The sequence below is a fragment of the Ammospiza nelsoni genome, chromosome 3 (assembly GCF_027579445.1).
Source record: "Ammospiza nelsoni isolate bAmmNel1 chromosome 3, bAmmNel1.pri, whole genome shotgun sequence".
Classification (NCBI taxonomy): Eukaryota; Metazoa; Chordata; class Aves; order Passeriformes; family Passerellidae; genus Ammospiza; species Ammospiza nelsoni.
Window position 1 is genome coordinate 74,246,466 of NC_080635.1, and position 23,853 is coordinate 74,270,318.

The following is a 23,853-nucleotide window of genomic DNA, read 5'->3' on the forward strand; positions in this document are numbered from 1 at the left end:
GTATCAAAATCTTTCCAAAGCCACTCCATCACTGCTCCCCTCAGCTGTGCGTGGAAGAGAAATTATAATGACAGAACTCATGGGGTGAGGTAAGGACAGGGTGAGATTATTCACCAGTGGCTGTCACAGGCAAAACAGGCTCTCCTTGGGGAAATGAACTGAATTTATTACCAGACAAATCAGAGCAGGACAATGAGAAATAAAATTGAATTATAAAATGCCTTCCCCTCACCCCTCCCATCCTGAACTCAGCTTCACTCCTGCTTTTCTCTGCCTCCCTACCAGCAGTGCAGGGGATGGGGAATGGGGGCTGGGGTCACTTCATCACACATTGTCTCTGCTGTTCCTTCTCCTCAGGGGGAGGACTCCTCACATTCTTCTCCCTTGGGGTCACAAGCCCTGCCAGCAAACCTGCTCCAGCATGGGCTCCTCTGTCCATGGGCCACAGGTCCTGCCAGGAGCCTGCTCCAGTGGGGTCTCCACAAGGTCACAGCCTCTTTCAGGCATCCCTCTGATCTGGGTTGGGATCCTCCACAGGCTGCAGGTGGATCTCAGCTCCCCCATGGGCTGCCGGGGCACAGCTGCCTCACCAGGGGCTGCAGGGGAACCTCTGCTCTGGCACTGGAGCCTCTTCTCTGCCTTCTTCACTGCCCTGGGCATCTGCAGGACAGTTTCTCTCTCATTCTCATTCTCTCCTGGCTGCAGTTGCAGAATAGCTTTTCCCCCTTATCTATGCCATCACAGAGGCACTACCACCGTGGCTGATGGCCTTGGCCTTGGCCACTGAGGCATCCCTGTAGGAGCTGGCTGGCATTGGCTCTGTCAGACATGGGGAAGCTTCCAGCAGTTTCTCACAGAAGCCACCCCTGTAGCCCCTGCCTGCTACCAAAACCTTGCCATGCAAACCCAGCACAGGTACCAATGTCCCTTCTTGGAAGAGCAAAGGAAGATGAAGAGAGACAGGAGTGAGGCCAGGAGCTGGGTGGGCAGCATGAAGGGGCTGGCTGCAGGAAGAAGTCAGCCCTGTGAATCAGCATTTTGACCATATCTGATGTCAAAATGTAACTCTGTGGTGTTCTCTGTCCTTGCTGTGTGGCATGTGAAAGGTCTGCTGTAGCACTTCTGCTTATGGATCCAAATCCTGAAGTGCCCTGGGTCTGTGTTTTCTGTCTGTAATGATCATTCTTCCTCCAACACTGCCATAGCCACTGTAACACGAGGGAGTAAAAGCTCAAAACATTGTGCAGTTATTTGTAATTGCTACTCCCCTGCTCTCATCAGCATCATTTCGGCACTTTTCCAGCCCTCCCTTTTACTGACAGTGATCAGTGATACAATTTGTGTTCCCACTCTGTGTTCAACCAAAGGTCCTCCTTTACCAAACCTCAGGTAATTTCTCACATCTCCAACTTACTAGATGGTACAAGATTCTTCACAGTGTAGAGCTTTAATGTTCTTTGCATGAATTGAGGATTTGTGAGTCAACAAACTGACCCAAAGGATCAAGTTAGCTCACAGGTGAGTGATCAGTAGCTAAACCTGGCTCACACTTTGAGTGACCAGTAGCTAAGCCTGGAAAGAGCTCTCCTTGGCTGTTGGAGCTCTATGTTTGCTGTTTTTTGTCCCCACACAAGCCTGAGATCTCATGTCATCTGGGATATGAGAGCCTGAGATGTTTATCAGCATTTCTACCCACAGTAGATGTTTATCTCATTTCTACCCACATTTCACAGTGGGTAGAAATGTTCCCTGATCCATTTTTCCTGCTGCACCCTTCAACACAGCAATCTTCAGGGTTTAATACAGCCATCTCAAGGGGCAGGAGCAGATCATCAGGTGGCTGAGCAGGAGTGGGGTCTGCAGGGAGTCACTTGTGTAGATCTACAGGCTCGAGTTGTTTGTGTCAAGTGATAATCCTCTGGGGATGTGAGATGCTAGCTGGAGGCCTGAGATCATCTATCTGCCAGCTCTGAAGAGTGCTGTGGGAATACCAAGTGTCCTCTGGCTGGGCTGAGCTCAGAGATTTTTTTTTGCCAGTAGGAGGGGAGTGAATTTTGTTAAGATTTTGGAATATTGTCGTGGCTGCCAAATAACACCAGCACTGAGTTGGATCACATGCATGAGCAGAGCACTTGTGACAACTGCTCACTTCTTTCAGTCATGTGCTGTGGCTGCTGGCACTGAGCAGGTTCCAGTGATTCAGTGCCTGGCCCCACTGTGCTCCCCAAGGGGTTTGTGATGCTTCCCCACTGGAGCCCCCTCCAGCCTGACAGCCAGCTGCTGGCACACTGAGCTCAGTGCCAGCCCCTGGAATTACTGACCTTGCAAAACTTCTCTGCTGAGGAATCAAGCTAGTTAGCAATAAAATCATAAATAGGAATCCGATTTAAAAAATGTAAGAATTTAGTCGGCTGTTTTTTACTTACAGCAGAAAGCAGCTCCTGGGCAGATGTCGCTGCAGAGCCTCAGTCTCTGGCTTAGGAGGGAGGGATTGTGTCTGGGGTGCTCCCTAGTGTGACTGTTCCTGCAGACCTCCAGCAGTGTCTGCAACATCACAAGTGGAATTGCTTCATGCAATAGGTATATCCATGGCCTAGGCAATATTTCACCCAGAGCAATTTTATCTTACCTCTGATTTAAAAAAAAAAAGTCATCACAAGAAACCTGTAGGCAGGAAAGCAGTGTTCTCTTTTCATGGAAGCTGTGTTGGTGTCATGATCAGCAGAAGAGGCAGCAGCCAGAGCAACAGCAGTGCCACTTAGCTCTGACAATGTCTCACTGTGTCCTTCTCTCTTGTAGCTCCTCTGGAGGCATCTCTGAGTTGTGGTGATAGGTCTGCTTTACCCATGGCACAGCCAGGAGGAAAAAGTGACCTCTGTGAACAGCAAGATGTGGGGGGGGGAAGGCAGTGGGGAGCCAGGCTCAGCCCCATCATCCCTCCTGGAGCTGATGCAAATCCTGCTTGGCCTTGCTGGAATCTGCTCACTGCTTTGGTAACTGGAGCTTCTCCTGAGCTCTTTAGATGTGCTGTGGCAGGTATGTCAGACAAAGGGTTACACTCGAGGTTTTCTGTAGGCTGGGGGTTGGTCTGTGCAGGTACCAAGCAAGGAAAAGGAAAGGTACCCTTCAGACTGAGTTTTATGTGGAGTGTCTGGGATTAGAGGCCAGAAGTTTTTTATGCAAACATCCTCTATCCTATTTGAAGCTTTTCTGTTCACAGACAGAAAAATTAAGAGTTGAGTCGGCAGTCTGGGCTCTTGTGCCCCCTATGCTGTAGGATGTGATGAGGAGGGAATTCAGGTGAGGCAGCAGCAAAGTGGAAATTACCTCCTCCTGAGGAGCACAGTGTGAGTCCAGGGGCCTGGACTGCATTCTATTGTGAGGAGGTAAAGATTAAACAACCCCAAATTAAAACTGTATTAAGAAGATGTAGCAGTTGCAAACAGGCTGCCTGTCCTTGGAAGCAAACAGTTGCTGATGAGACCTTGCCAAGGCCTGTAGTGAGATGACACTTTATAAAACTTCAGGTGTTAAGCTGAAAAAGCGTAGGTTTAGGTGAGATATAAGCACAATAAAGGTGGTGAGACACTGGCCCAGAGAAGCTGTGGATGCCCCACCCCTGGAAATGTGCAAGGCCAGGTTGGATGGGGCTCTGAGCAGCCTGATGGCATGTATCCATGTACACTGCAGGGGAGTTGGAATAGGTGATGTTAATGTCCCTTCCAACCCAAACCATTTTGTGACTCAGCTGTTCCATGAGGTGTGAGTGCCCAACACATCTGAAAATGAGGTATCAGCTATTCACATGTTCAGTGCTTTTTCAGAGAACAGATCTAACAAGAAGCTACAGTAGTGTGTTCATGTCAGGAGGGGAGCAGGTTTCACCATTTCAGTGTAGAAGAAACATCACCTCTCCAAAATGGTCGCTATTTGCATTTGTCACTTATAGCTGCTACTTGTAAGAATTCTCAACATGACATTGCATACTTTTAGTACCTTTAACTCCTTTTTTGTGAGACCTTCTTTTTAAGTGTTTGCTCCCAAATCTGTTGAGAGTGTGGCAGAAAACATGCTTACTAGCAAGTATTTTCACACGCTGTTTCAGCTGGGGTGACTTGGATTGTGAAGCTTCTCAGGATGTTTGTGAAGAATGTCTCATAAAGGGATGATGTTGGGAGGTTGATTTCATTACAGTGGTCAAATTTTAATTCTTGTGGCAGATTTTATTGCTGAGGTATACTGCATATAGACATCACTTTACAGGCAACACAGTACTTACTCAAGAATTTGTTCGTTTTGGAGCCACAGACCTGCAGCAATCATTAATTAATGTAAGAGAATGGATTTTTTTTTTTTTCTAACAGTGCAATTTTTATAGGGTTGAAAGAAAGTTTCCTGAGAAGTAGCTCCTGAAATGTAACTGTTCCTGAAAGTAACTCCTTTAGCTTTAATTTTACCTTAAAGGAAATAAACCAAGGGATAATGTCTTGCAGAATTTTTTAAGTGCAAACTGTTCTCCCTCATTTTATTTCCTGATGAAGCTTTGTTTCTTCAGAAGGATTTTGCATTTATTTAAGATTTGACATGAATTTCGCCTTTTACTGAAAATTGACTAGTAAATGTTGTTTATTTTTAGGGACTAGCAGTTACAGCTAGTTATCATTTGTGATCAGCTTCAGCCTCTCCCCTTTCTCTTGTTTTGGCTGCTGTTACCTCTGCTTAGTTCTATCTTTTTTTTTCCCCTTTCCTTTTCTCATCTGCATTTTCCCACTTTCTGAGTAAAATTTCTTGGTTTTCCTTCAGTTACTGCCTGGGGTCTTTTTCAGAAGTGTAATTTGACCAATGATAATAATCTTTAGGATTAAAGCAGAAAAAAAAGAGTCCAGAACAGAGGTCTGGAGAGTAAGAGGTACATGATGTGAAGAAGGGAGTTCAAGAAGACAAGGAGGCCTTATTGTCAGTCTGGAGGGTAAGGCAGCACCGCAGATTCTGGAGGTGGAGCAAGAAAATGTCTGATACTGGCCAAAAACATTGGGAAAATGAGGAGGAGGGATGAAAAGGGGGAAAAGGATGGAATTGGGCAGAAATTGTAAAGGCTGGACATAAGGAAAAAAAAGGTGTACCAGAAGAGGGAAGCAGAGCAAAAATCAACGCTTCTCTCCTTTCATCAATTTAAAATCAAGTTCTGCCAGACATACAGATAGAGAATCAAGGGCATGATAAAAGCTGATGTGCACCAAGCCCTGATTCCCTCCTCATCATCATTTTTGCCTTGTAGCTCTTTTACTCATTCATAGACAGACATAATATTCTTGTGTCCTTGTCTTGCCAAAGAGTGTTGTGGTTTTATCCCCTCTTGCTTGTGGCATCTGAGTGTCCAAGTTAATGCAGAGATAGCTCAGGATCTCCACAGAGAAGCAGATTCCTGCAGTGCTGCAGTGAGATCACTGTCTGCAGGATCCAGAGGAGAGAAACTTCCCTTGTCCTGCTCCTGCTTTAGAAAGAATTGGTGGGAACTTTCAGGATTGCTATGTCACACTTGGGGTAAGATACCATTATTAATCAAGGCTGTAGGTTGATGAAAAGAAGATAACATGACTCTGAACAGATTTTAGTAATGAATGCTCTTTTAATTACCAACTGGTTATATCTGATAATCTGCCTTTCTATAATTTTACTGAGCATCAAGGCAATGCTCACTGGCCCATGCTTATGTTTGACTTTTTAAACTTTTCTTATTTCTAAAATAGCTTTATTTTTAGCCCTGTGTAACTTCCCTGGAGTTCCACGCTGTGTTGAGTAATTAGATCCAGGGTGCAGAAAATGCCTGACCAATTTTTTCCAAAACATCTTAGTTCAAGTTATCTGGTATTGCATATCTGAAAATGTTCATCATTAGCATGAGTATTAGGATAATAAAAATTTCACTGCTGTCAGAAACCCTGGAAGTACCATTTTGCTGCTTTGCAGATGAAACCCAAAATACTAATGAGTATTTTTGGCTTTTTCACATCATTATTGACAACTTTATTATGTTTCTCTTGTTCTGGACCACTGTGGTTTAATTTAGTCATGATTATGTTTCGAAACTTGTCTTTTGTTGTTCCTTAACTTGTTTCAGCAAGTCTTACACTCTTTAGTCTAGAAAATCAGAGGAAAATTATAAAGAAATTTCCTTTATGGTAATTTTCCTTCTTTGCAATCTAGTCTCTAACCCTAATTCCCTTGCCAGGCTTATGAGTGCTTAAGTGTTTTATTAGTTATTTAGTTGAAAACATTTTAGGAAATGTTTCTCTATTATGATTATTGCTAATGAGCTGTGTTCTAAACAAAAGTTGTCCATCTGTGGTCTTCTCATCTGCTTTCAAATTACATTGGAAAAGGATATAATCAGAAAACTTGAGGACAGATTATAAACATGGCTTGCCTTTGTATAGGAAGAACAGATACTCTTGAGTTCTGAACCCTTCAGAAAAATCTTTCCACAAAAGCAGGTCCCTGGATGGGAGCTGAACTTGAAAACCTGTTCCTTCAGGATTTCTTTCCATCTGTTGCTCTGCTGGAACAATAATCCAAGGCTGACCTAATCTCAGAGCAGCAGCAGAAAACTTTGCAACTGGATACTCTTGTTCCAAATGATATCTAATTGCAGATTTATTCCATCAATTACACATTATCTTACTTTGGGTCATGCCAAAGCCATTTAAAATCCTGTAAATTAGCATGATGTCCACAAAAAAAAGATTGCTGTGTGAGGTACAGTATCCCTGCAGCCAGCACTTGTGGTGGCAGCTTAATGTTTAGGAGTGAGGCTGTGTGAGCTGATGGGCTTTGAGTTTCTATTGGGCATCCCTTGGCCAGAGCAATTGAGAATGACCCCTTTTGTCCTGTCTGTTATTATCAGGCAGCTCTGGAAAACGAGCACTGTTGAGTGAAAAGAAAGCAGCAGATGACATTTTGTTTTCTGCACAAACTAGTGTATAGGATCTTTGTTTTTCAGATGTGGTTTTCAAGAAGATGTGCAAATATTGCTGCTATTCTGGCTGTAGCTCTTTTGTTCAAGCCTGAACATAGATCTGTGGGAAGTGAGGATGTCCATTTATATTAGTGAGCTCTTCCCTTGTAAAATTCCATGGATGCCTAATGTAGAAGTATTTATATTCTGAATAAGCCTTTTTTTTTAATACTACTGTAGCACTCCTTTTCTGAAGAATAATTTTACTTCTGTAAAAAAGACATGATGATATTTTCAGAATAATAACACCTGCAGACTTTTGCCTGTGTGCTGAGATTACTCGTGCTCTTGATTACAACTGTCACTGTTTTAATCCAGCAGTGAGCACAGGGCAGGGACTCCTCTGTATAGAGCACAGTGGACACACTGTGATTTAAACCAGTGTCACCCAGCATGGGATCTGCAGTTCCAGTGTTTCACAAACAGCTGTCACACACAGGTCTGGAAATCTTCTGACTTTGAAGTGTCTTAGTCATCCTCATTGCTGTTTTCCACAGCTGACCAGAAAGCTCTTGTGCATTGCTGCTGTGCCAGGGAGACCTGGAGGCTGCCAGATGAGTGATCTACACTGTGTCAGTAAACAGTAGCAGGAGAACTGTGCTCACAAAGTGAGTGGGGTTTGAAAGCATCTGCATACAGGGTTTTGTTGAAATTTTCATGGGTGATTTGAGGATCACATGGGAGGCAGGATTCTCAGCTGGACTTCCAAGTGTTCCAACAGCCTGACTAGGTGGATTCATGTACTCTAATTTCTGATCATCCAGTTTTGGTCCATGTCAGTTAGAAGGCCAGTCTTTATGTACAGTCACTTAGGAGGCTCCTTTTTAGTCAGAGAAGGAGACAGGAGTGTTATTTGATTTATTCTCACAGTGTAGACATCAGTAGGCTCAACTGGGTAAATAGTTTCTGCTGAACAAAGGATCATGTCATCTTTAGGGCTGGTTTGGTTTTTGTTAAGGTTTAAAAGTCACTAGAGTGATGCTCCAAAAGTTCACTTGTTTCATAAATGAATAAATAGCAGTAACACAGGTCATCTTCTGCCAGCTGGATGCTGGTAGTTTCAAAATGTCAGATGCCAAGGTTGTGAGCGTGATGTATGAAGAAGGTGCTAATGAAGTGCAGGGTTTGAATACTTTGGAAGACTTAATGTTCCTTCATTTCTGTCTTCTCTAAAGACTCTACATTCCTGCACAAGTTTACTGCACCCTGGTACATCATGATCATGGAATTAGCTGTTCTTGCAGCTTCTCCTCTGCATGCCTGCCAGCTTGGGGCTTCACAATCAGCTTGGCTCCAGCACAGTCCCTGGGCCCTGCTTATGGGGAGGTAGCACCAATATACAGAGAGGGCATGGGTGGGCAGGCAGATGCAGCCTCAGGCCAGCTGCAGAACCTCAGACAGTCTCTTAAACTTCCCACACCCCCTTCTCATCTGTTAACCTCTGCTCAGCACTGCAGTCTGGACTGGCACAGCTAAATACAGAACCGTGGGAATCCTGTTTCCCACTTAGGGACTGACCTCCACAGTGGCCCTGTATGGATATGCTGGAATTACTTGGCAGTCCAACAGTGGCTTCCTTAGAAGGGCAGTGAGGGGAAACAACTTGGAGGCAGAAAAACAATTTCCTCCTGTTCCTACCGGTACCAGTCAAGCCCAGTGGGTCTGGCCCTGTGCCCTGTAGCTGCCAGTGGAGTCCCCTGGCCAAACAGAAAGTGAGTCCGTGTCAGTGGGCTGGTTTGGTGGCCAGACCACACAAAAGGTCATTACCAGTACATTTCACTTCCATTATTTCTGTTTTACATGCTGTTCTGTATGATGCTCTTTATGATTCTCTTCCCTTTCTTTGGTGCTTCCCGCTATTCTGGTATTGTTTACTGCAAAAACTTGAGCTAATTAATAATAAATTCCTTGCTAACTTCACTGGGGTGGAGACCTGTTGCTTGGCAAAGTACTGGCTCCTGTATATAATTACCTGTGCCATGATGGTCTCTTGGGCATCGGGAAAGCTGTTGTAACTCCAAATGGACAAGAGGTCTTGTCAAAGACTTTTGGCATTCTGTAGGTTGGCAAGTCCTCACCTATATTGTCTTTCACCTCTCGAAGAATACTTTGTGAGGCGTGAATTATGCAAATAAAGGTTGCTTCTTCCATAGTAGATCGGATTTATTTGTGTTTGCTAAATCTTTTTTTAATGGGTTTTTCAGCTCTGAATGACTCTGTCCTACTGTTTTTCGAGTTTTGTTGTTGTTTGCTTTACCTTTACCTTTAATACTTAGGGTCATTTGAGTGATAGATCCCTTACTACAGTTGATAAAGCAATAAATTTGAGTTTGTGTAGGTATCCTGGGTGAAAGCTGCCTGTATATGTTATAACTTTAGATTTTGACAGGTTTTGGAAGAAGGGTCTTCTGCAAATGCTTCAGTTTGAAGCAGTTCCTTGGAGCCATGCTTTCAAAAGTAGCTCAGATTCAGAAGTTACTTGAGGCATATCCCTAATGAATATGAATACCAAAAAAAAATCATTAAAGTTCTTGCTGCTTTAAAATGAAAGTTTTTGTTATGAATAGTAGTTGTTGACACCTGCAGATACCTTTAGAGTATCAAATAGGGTATATTGCCAAATAAAGCAATATTTAGGTTCTGCATGGCGCTTGGTCTTAGGCTGCATTTGCCACAAAGTGGTGGCAGCAAGGTAATACCATCTGTGAGTTCCAGTTTGTTGATAATAAACTTGTGAAAATAACTGGAAGTAACTAGGCTCTGCTTTTGTGTGCAGCTGTAATTGGAAGAGGATTTTACAAGACTCTTTAATGTAGTTGGAATGTGTGTGTAATCTTTTGACCTTGTTCTTAGTTTTTGATGAGTATGGCATGTTAAGTGCTGATAATTGGGTTTGCTCTAGGCTGAAACCTGACCTGCTCTCTGCAGAGAAGATCAGATCTTCTACTGGAAGGGGCACTCAAAGGGGCTACCTAAGAAATTGCAATGCCAGTGAAGATCTCTGAAGTATGGCAATTACTTTGGAAGGGCATATTGTCCTAGGGACTGCTTCTCTTTCAGCCTAGTTTGAATTGGACTTTTCACCCAAAGGTTATTGTCCTCTAAATTTTCTTTTCTGTACCATCTGGTTTGCCTCATGACTCAAGCTCAATTATTGTGAGAGCTGCCTTGTAGCCTCAGCTGGTGGAATGTCAGTCCTGGGTACGAGAGCAAGAGGCAGGTGCTTTTCCCTTTGCTCTTGGAAGGGGAGTCAACTCTCTTTGTTTAAGCCATGTGCAAATGAGGGGAGTGTCTAATACCTTTGTGAAAGGAGCATGCAGCAATCATAAACAGCAGCAGGAGTGGCAAGGAAATGGAGCCAAACGGATTTTTTAAAACTTGTCCACACGGATCAGTGCAATGGACCAACCTGCACTTTGTATTTCAAGCCATTCTTTTCTGTCTGTCTCAAACAGTGTTGATGGATCTTTCTTATTTTAAGCCTTCTGTGTGAGAGGAGTAAAGCTGCTTAAATGTTTCTGAGTAGTAGTTTGCACAGTGCAGCATTGTTAGCTCTGTCTTTCCCGTTCCCATTGGACTCCTTGACATATATTAAGAATACACAACATGGGTCCAGCTAGAAAATGCCTGTCCCTCCAGGTCAGTATCCCATTCCTGCCAGCAATTAACAGATGCCTCTGCACCTTTGTCTAAACCTTTCCTAGTCTCCCACCATTTATTTTCAGCTTATGAGACTTTCTAGCCATAAATCTTGCTTGTTAAAGGAAGAGTTGCAGCTAACTTTCTTTTCTCTTGTGTTTCAGAACTAAAAAAGCAAAGAAGACAGCTGCTCCTCCAGCCAAGGAAGAGAAGCCCAAATTAACCATTTTTGAAGAGGAGGTGGATCCAAATGAAGGACTCTTTGGCCCAGAAAAAGATTTTTCATCAATCAGTCCCAGAAGAAATATTAAAGAGAGTAAGTCTATTCTATATTTGTATATTCACAGATTGTTTTATCTAAAGCATGTGTATAACTGAGCCTTTAAATTACAGTGATGCATAGTATACAGGCTAAATAATGTCTTGGAAATATCAAGGCAAATCTTCAGCTGAGCAGAATCATCTAGAATCATTCAGAAAGAACAAATGAAACCTGTAGCTCTCATAGCTGTTCTCTGTAAACATTTTGAACTGGGATATCAAGGTCTGTGGGAGCTGGCTGTCCCATTCATGCCACACTAACAGGAGTAATGTGACCTACTTTTGAGTGCAAGGAAAAAGCAGATTTACCAAGTCCTTAGAGTGCAGAGTATCACTGCACTTTATGGACTGGAAGTCTTTGGAAAAAAAGAATTGTCTGCCTGATCTGTTTTTTCAACCCACCTAGCTAGATTTACTAGTTAGTGTTAGTGCAGGCCTTGTGTTACATGGCATGGTTTAAATACAGCAGCTTCTGATTCCCCTTTCTAGGTCTGAAGTTATTTGAAGACCCAGACCTCGGTGGGGTGGTGAGACTGGGTGACTCACTCCTGCTGCCAGCTGCCTGTGAGCACAGCGAGGATGTGCTGAGCAGGGAGCCTGAGGAGGACACTGAGGAGCTGCTGAGGTACTCATCTCAAATCTGCCATGTGGGATGAAGGTGGTCTGATCCATTCTCATCTATTTAGGTCTTGAAAAAGATGAATCTGGGGACAAAGCTTAAATACTCAGAATGCAAACTGTGAATCAATACTTGTATCAACAAGTAAAATGTATTGAGTGTCATGGAGCTTGGACATCAAACACATTGCAAAGGAAATTAGGAAGACCCTTTGAGAGAGGTGGGGTGCAAGGAGTTATGTGACTCCAAAGGAAGAGCCTTGAAGGCCCAAGGTGTGCTATCTGGTTCTTGTTTTCTGCTTTCTGCATTACACTTCTGCTTTCTGCAAATGATCCACAGAGAACCTGACCTCCACTGTGAAAAGTGGGCAACAAAGCCCAGAGATAAAGAGTATTTCAGCTTCAGGGCCCTGAAATCAGGGGCTCTTGCAACAGGAGGAATGATTTTCATGCTGATGGCTCACAGACTTCTGGGCATGTTTCCAGGAGGGATCCTGTGCATACCTGCACAGCTGTAAAGGACACTTTGTCACCCTGTGTTTCATTTTTAATCTAGTGGGAAGGAGGGCTGGAGCTCAGTTGCAGGAGGGTATAATATATTGCTTCTCCCTTTGTAATGCAGCCCTGGAACACATCAGCACACCATGCATTTATCCCTGACACTTCCCTCACAGGGCTGGTTCACCTGTGCTGATAATCCTCCAGAGATGGAGCAGGGAACCAGGGCTTGGAGAGACACAGGGAATCTGTGCTGCAGTAATGAGTCAAATTCCTTCCTTCTGGGTCTCCAGCTGGCATCTGAATGATGAGGCCAGCCTGCTTCCAGTGCTAATTTGTGTCAACCAGCTCCTGTTAGGATGTATGATTTCCACAGCAGGTACTAAACCCAGGAGAGACACTCTGTGTGTGGTTTCAAAGCTTTCCTGAAGCAGGTAATTCTGCAGCTGTTGCTTTCCACACATGGAAATGTGCTGGCTATCTCAGCAGTAATACCTGACTGACTTTAAACAAAGGTTAAATTGGGCTGGGTGCCATCTTGCATTAGACCCTGACAGCCCACCTGATGTTTATAGAAGCTGATGGGGCAGGACATGATTTCACGCTGTGGTATACTGAGAGCAAACACACGTGTGCTTGCAATATTTTCTTGTCTGCTAGTGATCTCAGCATACAGCACTTCATCCAGAGTGTTCATATGACTACAGGAGAAGGGCCTGTTCCACTGCAGTCCTTGCATTTTTATGCACAAGAGAGAACTTCTCCATCTGTTGTGTTAGTATCTTTTGGATGATATATGTTCAGAGAGAGGTCTCTGAAGTCTGCTCTGAGACCAATAGACCATGCTTTCAGATCAGTTTGGGATCATCAGCAACAGCAGCACACCCAGATGGTTATGGAAACCCATGGGAAAAGATGTAATTTCTTTTAAATTCCAGTAGTTTTTGTTTATTCCTGATTTGTCTCAGTGCTTCCAATAGTTGATAAGTCATCAAGGTCCAGCTGGAATTGAATACATGCAATGAAGCAGAAAACCATGCAAATGGTCCAATGGGAAAGTTCTATGGGAATCCAGAGGCAACTCCTCCTGGCTGTGCAAGAGGTTTTGGCAGATAGGTCAGGATCTGTTGACCTGTTCAGTTGCCTAACACCCTCTGAAATTCCCCTGGTAAACCCAGTTCATGGTGTTACCTACACATCATAGAGGGCTGGTGAACCCAGTGCAAGGCAGTTGAGGGTAAAGGAGAAGCTGCTGTCCAAGAGGAGAGGAGGAGTGGCAGTACTGTTTTAACTTAGTGCAACACTTCACCTCCCCCTGTGCAAATTCACTGCAGTCACCTGAAATCCAGTGGTAGGGCAAAATGCACTTTGTTTTCTGTTCAGCTGGGAGCCTCAGCAGAACAGTCAGGTCTCAGAAATGTAGAGGCAGCATTTGAATCCTCTCCCACCTTCCCTTCCCACCCAACTGGTGTTGAATGTTCTTGCAGGGCAGTAGCACAGGCTCTTTTCCAGGCAGTGACCCTTTGTAGTGACAAAATGTTTAGTATAAGCTGCACTCTGCAATCTCCCTGCATGGGAACTTGAGCTTATTTTGAGGCCTAAGAATAAGTCTTGCCTTTGCCATGTATGTGTTGACAATTACTCTCCTTTCCCAAAAAGGACTGAAGAAATCTCTCTGCAGCCCTCAGATCAAAGTAGGGCCTGTGACAACCCATGCCTTTAGCAGGCTAGAGCTGGATATGCCACTAGAAATGGAAATGGAAACTCTTGGTCTCTTGGACATAATCAGTTCTGTCATACAAATGTGGACATGATTGGTTCTATCATACCAAAAGTTTATGTGGACACATTTTGTTGAGATCTAGGACTGTCCTGAGCCATGATGCACCAGCAGGTCTGTGGTAGGTCCAGAAAGCTGGACATGTTCACTGCACTCCAGTGGAGTAGCTGAATAATGCAGATGTGGGAGCTCTCCACTGGTGCAGTGAACATTCACGTGTACCTCAGGGTCTGGTCTCATGTGTGTGGTAGATCTGAGAAGTGTCTGACTCACTCTGAATCATGGGCAGAGTTAGAAGAGAGCTGCCTAAGGCAGAGGAGGGCAGAACCTTCTTCCAGAGGGGGATGGCAAGAAGATAATATCCAGAGCAGAACAGAGGAGCAACCAAATCCTTTGTGATCATTATGGTACCTGAGTGGTTTGAGCAGCAGTGAATCCCCAGCAGTGGCTGTAACTCATGAGGCAGAGGCTGTTAAGGAGACAAATGAGTCTGCAAAATGTGCGTGGGCTGGGCTTGTCACAACATGAGGGAGAAGAGAATCTGATAAACATTCTCACTGCAAACTGAAGACTGTGCTCTCGGTGGATACTTGCTCATATGCAATGAGAATTACTGTTTTAAATAGAATCACCAACTTGACATTAACAAGTGCTGAGCATTGAGAAGAACCAATTTTGCATTCTAAGTGCAGTGGGAGATTTCATGGGCTTTATCCCTTGGGACTCTACAAAGCAGATCCCTGAAGAGGCCACAGTTTGCTCTCCTGAAATCCAGGGTTTGCTGAGCATCCACTTCACTGCCATGAGAGATTCAAACTCCACCATTTCATGGTCTCTGCAGCCCAGCTGCCCTGGAGCTTTACATTCCCCACCAGCCCCTCCTCATTGGTGAGAATGAGGTCCAGCCTAGCACCTCTCCTTGTTGGCTCCTTTGGTACTTGGAGAAGGAAATTGGCTTCAATTCATTTGAGGGACCTCCTGAAATGCTTAAGCCCTGCTGGCTGTCCTTCCAACAGATAATGGGGTGGTTGAAGTTCTCCATGAGGACCAAGGTTTGTGAATGTGAAGCTGCTGCTGTCTGTAGAGTACCTTATCCCCTCGCTCTTCCTGGTCTGGTGGCCTGTAGCAAACCCCCACAATAATGTCACCTGTCCCTGCTTTCCCTTTGGTCCTGACCCCGGAGTTCTTGGGTGGCTCCTCAGCTGAGGCTCATGGCTGAGCTCTGTGCACTCCATGGTCATCGGCATAGAGGGTGACAGTGCCTCCTCATGTCCCCTGAAGAGCCTGTATCCTTCCATCCCAACACTCCAGTCCCAGGACCTGTCCCACCATGTCTCCATGATGCCAGTGAGGTCACAGCCCTGCAGGCATGAACTCTTCTGCCTCATTAATCTCAATCATGCCTGCCTGCTGTGATGGATCAGGTTTTTGTGGAAAACCAATGCTGGAATTGATCCTGTGAATGTTGCAGCAGCTCTGTGTGCCTGCAGAATTACATAAATTACCACACATCCTAGCCTGAAATAATTATCACAGCTGTCTGAGCAGCCTTTCAGGAGAGATTTAATTAGCTTCACCTTTGATAATGAATAGGAAGCTGAGATGGAAGGAAGCAGCTGTGAGCACATTTGTCTTTTTCCAGTGTTGAAAAAAAGTGTCAGCAGCAGGATCCCAGTTCTCCTGCCCTGTGATGGCAGATCTGGTGTGTTCCTTCTTAGGATTGCACTGATGATAACCCTTTCAGGAGCATTACACTTTTTCAGGCTGAGGCTGTTTGTGACACTGCACCCCAGACATCGTTCAGCCCGTTGAGCTTCTTGAGCAAGTTCATCAGCTTCAGGTTTGCCAAGGAACTGTTGCCACCCTTGAAGCAGAAAATGTTTGTGTGTTCTTTCAGCAGGCATTAGCAGATGCTGAATTCAGAGAGTAACACATCTTCAACCCATCCAGGAGTCATGTGGAGCAGCATTTCCAGCTTCAATGTCCTGAGAGTATGAGAACAACACTATAGCTGGGAAAAGAGCTTTGAGAAACTCCAGAGGGTTTATATGTAGATCCTTTGGGGAGAGGATTATTTGGGCTATGTACAGGTGGAAGAGAAGGTTGCAATAACTGAGTCAGAAATTTTCTGTCCACTCCAGGGCAGTTTCTCTTGACCGCTCTAGGGCAATTTCTCTTGCTTGCTATGACAGAACTGTGGGGAAAGGTCTTTGATTTGGCTGCAGTAGGTTACAGAAAAACAAATTTTTCTGTGATGTTTTTCAAGAATTTATTTCATTTCTGTGATGTATCAGGATGCTACTTACAACCATTAGAAAAGCTATAAAGTAAACTTGCCAAAAAAACAAACAGTTTTTTGCTAGACCAGAAATATTTATCCTTGCTCCACCCCTTGGAACATGTATGGGTTGAGACCCACCAGATTTCAACCATCGTGCCCCAGGTTGTTTGCATTTTGTCAGACATCATCAGCTCAAGGGGCAAAAGTTGCCTGCTCTCCCCTGCCCCAGTTGTGCTTTTGGCTGGTGATTGGGGAACTTTCTAGAGAGGCAGGAGATAAAGGGTTTTAACTTTTTCAGACTGGAAAAATTGAGTTTTCTCATTTCCAAGGTGAGTGATGTAACCAGCAGGCTGATTTCCTCAGAGGGCTTCTTGTGGGACTTACCTGCACTAATGAGCCTGTTCTCTGGCACTCAGCCAGGCAGCACCCCAGGCTGCCTGCATCCATCCTCATCCTCTTGGACTCTGCAGCTGCAGGACAAGGGCACTGTGTGCAGCTGCTCCAGGGAATGGTCACTGTCCCACTCCAGCTTCAGTTGTGCCAGAGAGGTTTTTGGAGGAGGGCTGATCTCTCCCAGCCCAGAGCCATGCCAGTGGTTCTTGTAGCATTTAAACAATACAGACTGTTACATTCCAGTGTCCAGACATATTTCCTGGCCCTGGTTAAAATATCATTGTGAATTTACCTGTAATGGATTGCAGGGGAAAGCTGAAGCAGGAGGAGAGAGATCTTCATGGCCCCCAGTGCTTGGCATTCCTGGGATTAGCTCCCCCCTGTGTCTTTCCCTGGGCCTTGCTGGACATCACACTGTCTCTCCTGACCATAGCAGATGTGATGGGCAACAGATACTTTGAAGTCTCCTGCCTATTTTTGGGCACAAGTCTTTTCCCAAGTTGTAGATGTGATGTTACAGCACTCCCCAAGGCTTCACCAAGGTACCTCTTGTACTTGGAATTAACACCAGACAAAATAAAGAACATAAGATAGCAAAAGATGAAAGTCTGTTCTGCAAGAACTGCAGTTAGTTACACAACTGAGCTTCAAGCATGAGCATTTTGGATTCTTAGCAAATTCTGGGGGTCTTTGTCTCTTGCTTTCATTACAGATTCTCCTCATTAAAGCATTCCCAGCAAGCAGAGGTCACTGTCCCCATCTGCATGTTGTACATGCAGACAGTCATTCCTGTCCCAAAGATCTGGTCCAGAGAGAAGGAACAAAGTCCAGAGAAATGGCATCTAAAATGTTGATCTTCTTGTGACAGCTGCATCTGTCTCCAAGTCAGAACTCATTTACTCTCTGGAAGTCCACATGCCAGCAGTCATGAAGGCTTTGTGACAGCCTTTCTTCAGTAAGGGCTTTGATTGCTTTCTTTTGGAATTCTGATAGAATTTCCACCAATACATTCGGTGAATCAGCACAACAATATGGCAAGAATTTTAAATAATGTGGTGCTGCTTTTCTTTTACAGAAATAGAAAGAGACTAATTAAAGAATGATTAATTACATGGACTCTCTGTCTGATTGTCTATAAAAAGATGGGGTGGGAAGGTTCTTCCTTTAATCTTGTTTCAGAATAATTGCTTGATTTTTTTCTTCCTCCTCCTGGCCTGGAGTTAAATATGGTGGTAGTTATGCACTGTAACAATTCATTTGCTTTCAAGAAATAAAAGTCCTTGTTTCTATCTCTGCCTGAGGCGTTTTGCATTTTACCTCTTTAGTTTTGCAAAGACAGTTGTGTCTCACATGATCAAACAGCAGTGGATCAAAGAGCTTGCCTAGCACTGCAAGAGACTTCTGTCTAACCAAGGTCTTGAAAAAATCTAGGACAGAAAAAGGAAATTACATCATCAGCTTCCAGACTTTCTTCTGCAGAATCTTTGGCTTAAAAGCAGAACACCAAACCCCCACCCCCTAAAGACCCCCACAGCCTACTGGACTGGATCTTTTGAGGGTATTTTTTTGGCTGTGCTGTGTGGTTTTGTTGCTGTGATTAGCACAGAAACTGGAGTAGAGAATTCAGGAAGTTGTATCATCATACCAGGTTAGTGAGCTGGATTTACTGCTGCCCTTTCTGGGTAGTGCACCTAGTTCAAAATCCTACTTCCTCTATATGGTCTCTATGTATTGTGCATTGTTCCTCTGCTTATTATGTTTTCTGTTATTTAAGAACAAAACTTTATGACATGGACACTGATTCATTCACCATTTGTTTATGCCAAGAAGGGAGCCTTCAGAAATACCAGCCTTAACAAGTTTTGTTTATTACACAGCACAGAGAACAAGAACATGTCTTGGCAATGTGATCACAGGTGTGATACCTCTTGGATATCAGAGTTTGCAACAAACACAAAGGCCTGGGCTTAAATGAAATTCATTTCTTTGTAGATGAGGAATTCAGAAATACATTGAGTGTGTTTTGTAAGTTAAGTAGGATATGTCACCCACAAAGAATGATGGAAAATAAAAAAACATCAAAAGTCCTATCTAAATAAAAGAGAATATAATCTCCAGAGTTACTTAGAGGATGAAGTTTGAGGTGCTGCTTGCTGTAATACCAGAGGTAGAGTTCAAGGTGCAGAACTCTGGGGCAGTGAATGGCTCTGTCCATCAGCAGATCTGTTCAGGTGCTCCCTACTTTTAGATAGCAGTGTTCATGCTATTGATTTTACAAGAGCAGCCTTGGTTAAAAGGTTAAAAGGTTAAAAGGAAACTTAAAAGGATTCTTTTAAGTTTCCCTTTGGGAGTCACAAGAAGATCTGTCTGACTTGAGGAATGGTTTTACCTTAAAGAGTTCTGACTGTCTCTACACGAGAAAATTTAGGCTAATCCTGATAAACTTAATGGCTGGTTCATGGTGGGTGTAGTTTGTCTCAGCCTGGGCAGTGGTGTTGTAAGTTCCTCTCAGGTTTTAATGAGGGTGAGCAGCAAAGAGAAACCCTTGAAATCATGCAGTTTATCTTATTAATAGTGGGATCCTTAGCTTGAGGGAGCTGTAGCTCTTGAAATACCTATGGTCTTAACATTCAAACAGTTTCACTGGGGATGGAGGAGTAAAGTGTCTCAGAGATGTTGGTTCTTTGATCATGCTCCTGGTCGTCCCAGACAGTTGCCTCATCAGTTGCTTCCCAAATTATGGAAAATCTGAGCTTTACTTTTAACTGTCTGCAGAAAGCCCCACCATTTGTACTGCTGTGTGTTCAGGCATTTACAGCTCCTCTCCTGAGGCAACTGGTGAACAAAGAGAGGAAGGGAGGAATCACTGTCCCATTTAGGAAACAGAAATTATCCCAGGGGTTTCACAGGCATCTGGGTAACCCCTCAAGATGCCTCATTGCCTGGCTGTGAAGAAGTTATACATTGGATATTAGGACAGGTTTTTTACCCAGAGGGTGCCTGGGCACTGGAGCAGCTCCCACTGCTCCAGGGCAGTGGTCACAGCACCAGCCTGACAGAGCTCAAGGAGCATTTGGACAACTCTCTCAGGCACATGGTGTGACCCTTGGGATGTCCTGTGCAGGTCCAGGAGCTGGACTTGATGATCCTGATGGGTCCCTTCCAGATCAGGATATTCAATGGTCCCATGATTCTAACTACAAAAGGCAGATGAGAGGAAGAACCAAAAAATACATGACTTGAAATGATTTATTCATGCTCCAGGGACTGCCTACCTAAAGGTAATGGAGAAGAAGAAACTAAAAAGCATCTTCCTTAGACTCTAGTACCATATCGTGTTCCAGTGAGTGGAGCTGCTGAAGAGAATCCTTCTTTTTCTTTACTCCATATTTTGACTTTCCAAAGGCACACAGTTCTTGGAGTCACCAGATAATCTATGATAAGGGCTCTCTTAAAACCTTTTAGTAGCTCATGTGGGAACAGAGTTGAGCATGCACAGTCTGCTGCATATCTGATAAGGTCAAACAATGCAGGTAGAAAATACCCTGAACTGTTTGAGGTGTTCTGGGTTATTTCAGTAGGAATCAGCAGCAAATTATCATCAGAAAGAGTTGTTGTAAGTGGTCATAGATTGCAAAACTTCTTCAGTGTCCCAGAACTAAATATGAACATGGAATTTTAAAATCCATTAGGGTTTACAGTTTCTCATCCCTCCATTAGGGATGCTCAATCTCAGTTTTGGGTGATGGGGATGAAGAGGAAACAGAGTTGAATGTGGATAATTTTACTTGCCCATGAAAATTTATGGGGAAGCAAAGCCTCCTGTCACAAATACATTTTTTTTCCCAAACTAAAATAAAGTTTGGTAGTTTTAGAAATCGCTAATTGCCTTTAATTTAGACATTTGAAAACATGCTGTAAAATTAACTTGTATAGCCATATTATAAAAATGATGGTTCTTATGGAGACTTCTTTGGAGAGAGAAATTTATCAGAGTAGATCCTTTCCTGCAGAAAGTTTTGTTTTGAAAGATTGCATTTTCTTACAGAACAAAAAGCAGTTCAGAAATTCCCAGGATGTTACTGATGTTTTTTTTTCATTGCAGAGTGGAAGATGATTTTGAGAAACTCTTAGAGGTTACCTCCAAACCAAAACCTAAGGTCCCACCAAAGCCACCTCTGCCTCAGAAGCCTGAAGTTGCCCCCAGGAGCACTAACTCACCTTCACTGGCAAAGCTAAAGGAAAACAGGATTCAGACAATGAATGAAGTGGACATTCTCCAGTATATCCAGGAAAATGAATCAATCAACAACCAGGATACCAGTCTTTTTTGAACATACGTATTTTAAAATATCCTGATGGCTTTTTGGCCCCTCCTCCCAGTGAGCTGCAGTGACAGCAGCAAGAACTGCCCAGGTGTTTCTGCTGTCACAGGGCTCGTTTGTGTACCAGGATACAGAGAGCAGCAGGTTTGAGCAGCAGAACCTCCCTGTGAGGTTTGCAGAACACTGCAGCTGTGATCTAATGTTGCCTTAGATTTTCAGGGTTTCACAGGGAATGTGAACAAGGATGCAGCACTACAGATTGTCTACTGCTATTTTAGTATCAACATTGTACAGTTGCGGCCAGTTGATTGAAAATGGCAAGGTTGTTGTACACATGGCAACTGTGAGTAATGTCCAACAAATTGTCTGAGGCATGGTAGGATGCTGTTCCTGTCATTTTTAGATAGTGTTTTTCAGCTCAGTGGAAAGGCCATTTCCCTTTTATCCAGTGTGGTTTTGTAGCAGCCTCTTCCTCCCTGTCTGGTATTTTGGTAATTTTTAACAGGAACTGCTAAATGTAGTTAACAGTTCCTCTGTCTTCCCATGGAACATTGAAATCCCCACTAACCCTGACAATCTGCTGCCTTAATTGCTGCACAAATGCCAACTTGTAAGAGAACTTTAGGCCTACAAAGACCATGCTATGCATCTCTGATTCCCAGGGAGAATAGCAGATGACTGGGGGTGGCTAAGAACACTCTCCAGACATAGATGGAGGCTGCAGTGCCCAGGAGGTTTGGATGCTGTAGGACTCCTGTGAACTCCAGATTCACAAGGGCTGATTTTTTCCAGCCAAGTCTTCCTGGGTTTCCACTGTAGTAGTGGAAAGAGAGAGGGGCTTCTCCAGGAGGTCATTCAGTGGAGGTGTGTTAATGGAGGAAATCTGAATTGCTCTCTGGAGTCACTCTTTCTCTCCTATTCCTTCACTTCTCCCAGAATTTTTAAGAACCAGCCATGGTGATTAATTCCACTAAGCTCAATTTGTGTGATAAGATGGTGGTCTGTTCTGTACCATGTGATGGTTGAAGCAAGGGAAGACAAACTTGGCATTATCTAGAGGGAAAAAAATAGGAAGAAAATATACTGGAGAAATTTTAATATGCAAGAGAAGAAAAACATTGTAGAGTAGGTATCCAAGACTTTCCCCCTTCTTGTCAAACTCAGGCACTCTGGTTGAAGATACTAAATTTACACCTAATGTGGGTTTATACCTGCTGTCATGCAGTTTCCTGAACTCATTCCATGTGTGGTCTAGCTAGAGATGAAGACAAGCTCCCCAGAGGGAAAATATTAATATATTTAAGCCATATCATCATCTCAATATTTGCCTTTCTAATATAGAACAAAATAAATAGAAAACATTATCTATTTTTAATAATGAAATTATTTCTATCAGCATTTCCTTTTTAAGCCAGTGGGAAATATTATAAAGGTATTTTGCTTTGATGGGACAGATAAAATATAGCCATTGGTTCTCCTCTGTGTATGGTATGTTTTACTATAATAAAACATTTTGCTAACCTGCAGGTGTTACTGTTGTTGCTGTTGTTCTCTGGGTTGTACAGTAGCAGCAAAGAATCGATTCCATTTAGCTCAGGAGTGCTGTGTGGTGTTAAAGTGTAAATAACTATGAAACTGAAAATATAGCTGTGCTCATATTTCCTTTGAGAGCAGCTAAAGGCAGAACTAAAGGTATTACTTGGTCCTGTCTGTCCCCCCAGTGTCCTGGTGCAATTAGGAATAAAAAATGTGAATAAAAGCAGCCAGGAGAAAATAAATGCCTTGCCTAAGAACAGGCAGGGAATAGCAGGTAGGAAAAATTAATTCAGGGCAGCCTTGCTGTTGCACTCCCTGCTGTCATGAACAACCACTATATTTAACTGAGGGCTCAGGGAGCATCATCTCCATTTTACTCAGCCCTGTTTGGGAACTCTGCCTGCATTTCTGTATTTTTGGGCCACAGCCCACCCATCTCATAGCCTGAACACTGCTAAAACTTCCCAACTGCAGGCCATGGATTTAATGATCAGTACAGTGAGTGCAGTTTTTCACCCTCCTTAAATAGCCAAGGAATATTTTTCCCCCCAGCTCTCCCTAAAATTGTAAAATTACCTAAGCACAGGGAAGGAAGAGCTGTTAATTGTTTCCTGTGCTAGATTTTTAAGCTTATTTTGAGGTCAGTATTTTACTTCAGAAAAAAAAAATCTAGCATTCCTGTCAAGAAACTAATATAAAAGGATCCTTCATAAACCCTGGTGTTATGCTTTTGTTTTACAATGCAAATGTCTAGCTGCAGTCATATTTTTGGGCACTAAGAGGTGAGTTACAGTCATTGAATACATTATATATAATGAATCATTATTATACAAGAGAAGAATGTCAGACAAAGGTAGCTGTGAAAAATTGAACATACTATTAGAAATGACATAGGGAAACTATACAACATACTTTGCATCCTGCCAGAAGAGAACTTTAATTTTTTTCTTTCTTTAATATTTTACTTCTATTAGCAGCTATTTGATTAGCCTGCTCTTGACAACTCTTGAAATTCAATTATGGACTCTAATGTAGTTCTTGGCTGACAGTCATCACCTTCCAACATCAGTAATAGAGTTCATCAAAAGATTTGACAAGAGTTATATTTAAATCCTTAAAAAAGATGGGGAGGTTAGTTAGAGCTCATAATAGATACCTCTATTGCCTTATAAGCAGCTTCCTGTTTTGCATAACATTCTGCTTGCTCTGTGGTACAGCACTAATTGACAACTAACACTGTATACTTCATTATTTGGGTCACAGTTAAACAAATTCTTTCCCCAAGCTGAGTATTTCACAGATGAGTTGTGGGTCATCTGCTCAGGTCTGTTCAGTTGCTGAATTTTTAGGAAAGCTAATTCCCATGTAGCACTTAAGGCCTAGTTCTGTCAGTGACAATTTGGGTTGAGTTGTAAAACAAAATATTAATTGAAACTAATATTTCTGC

General features: G+C 43.3%; 1 protein-coding gene across 2 annotated transcripts in view; it reads left to right on the top strand.

Annotated features, from left to right (window-relative positions):
- HS1BP3 (HCLS1 binding protein 3) overlaps window positions 1-22,396 on the top strand; it is a 56,798-nt gene extending 34,402 nt beyond the window's left edge. For both annotated transcript variants that reach the window (XM_059469007.1, XM_059469008.1), the window contains exons 5-7: window positions 10,819-10,970; window positions 11,465-11,600; window positions 20,651-22,396. In XM_059469007.1, coding sequence (XP_059324990.1) covers window positions 10,819-10,970; window positions 11,465-11,600; window positions 20,651-20,879 — 517 coding nt within the window. In that variant the 3' untranslated portion in view covers window positions 20,880-22,396. The remainder of the gene's footprint in view (window positions 1-10,818; window positions 10,971-11,464; window positions 11,601-20,650) is intronic.
- Window positions 22,397-23,853: the final 1,457 nt, after the last annotated feature.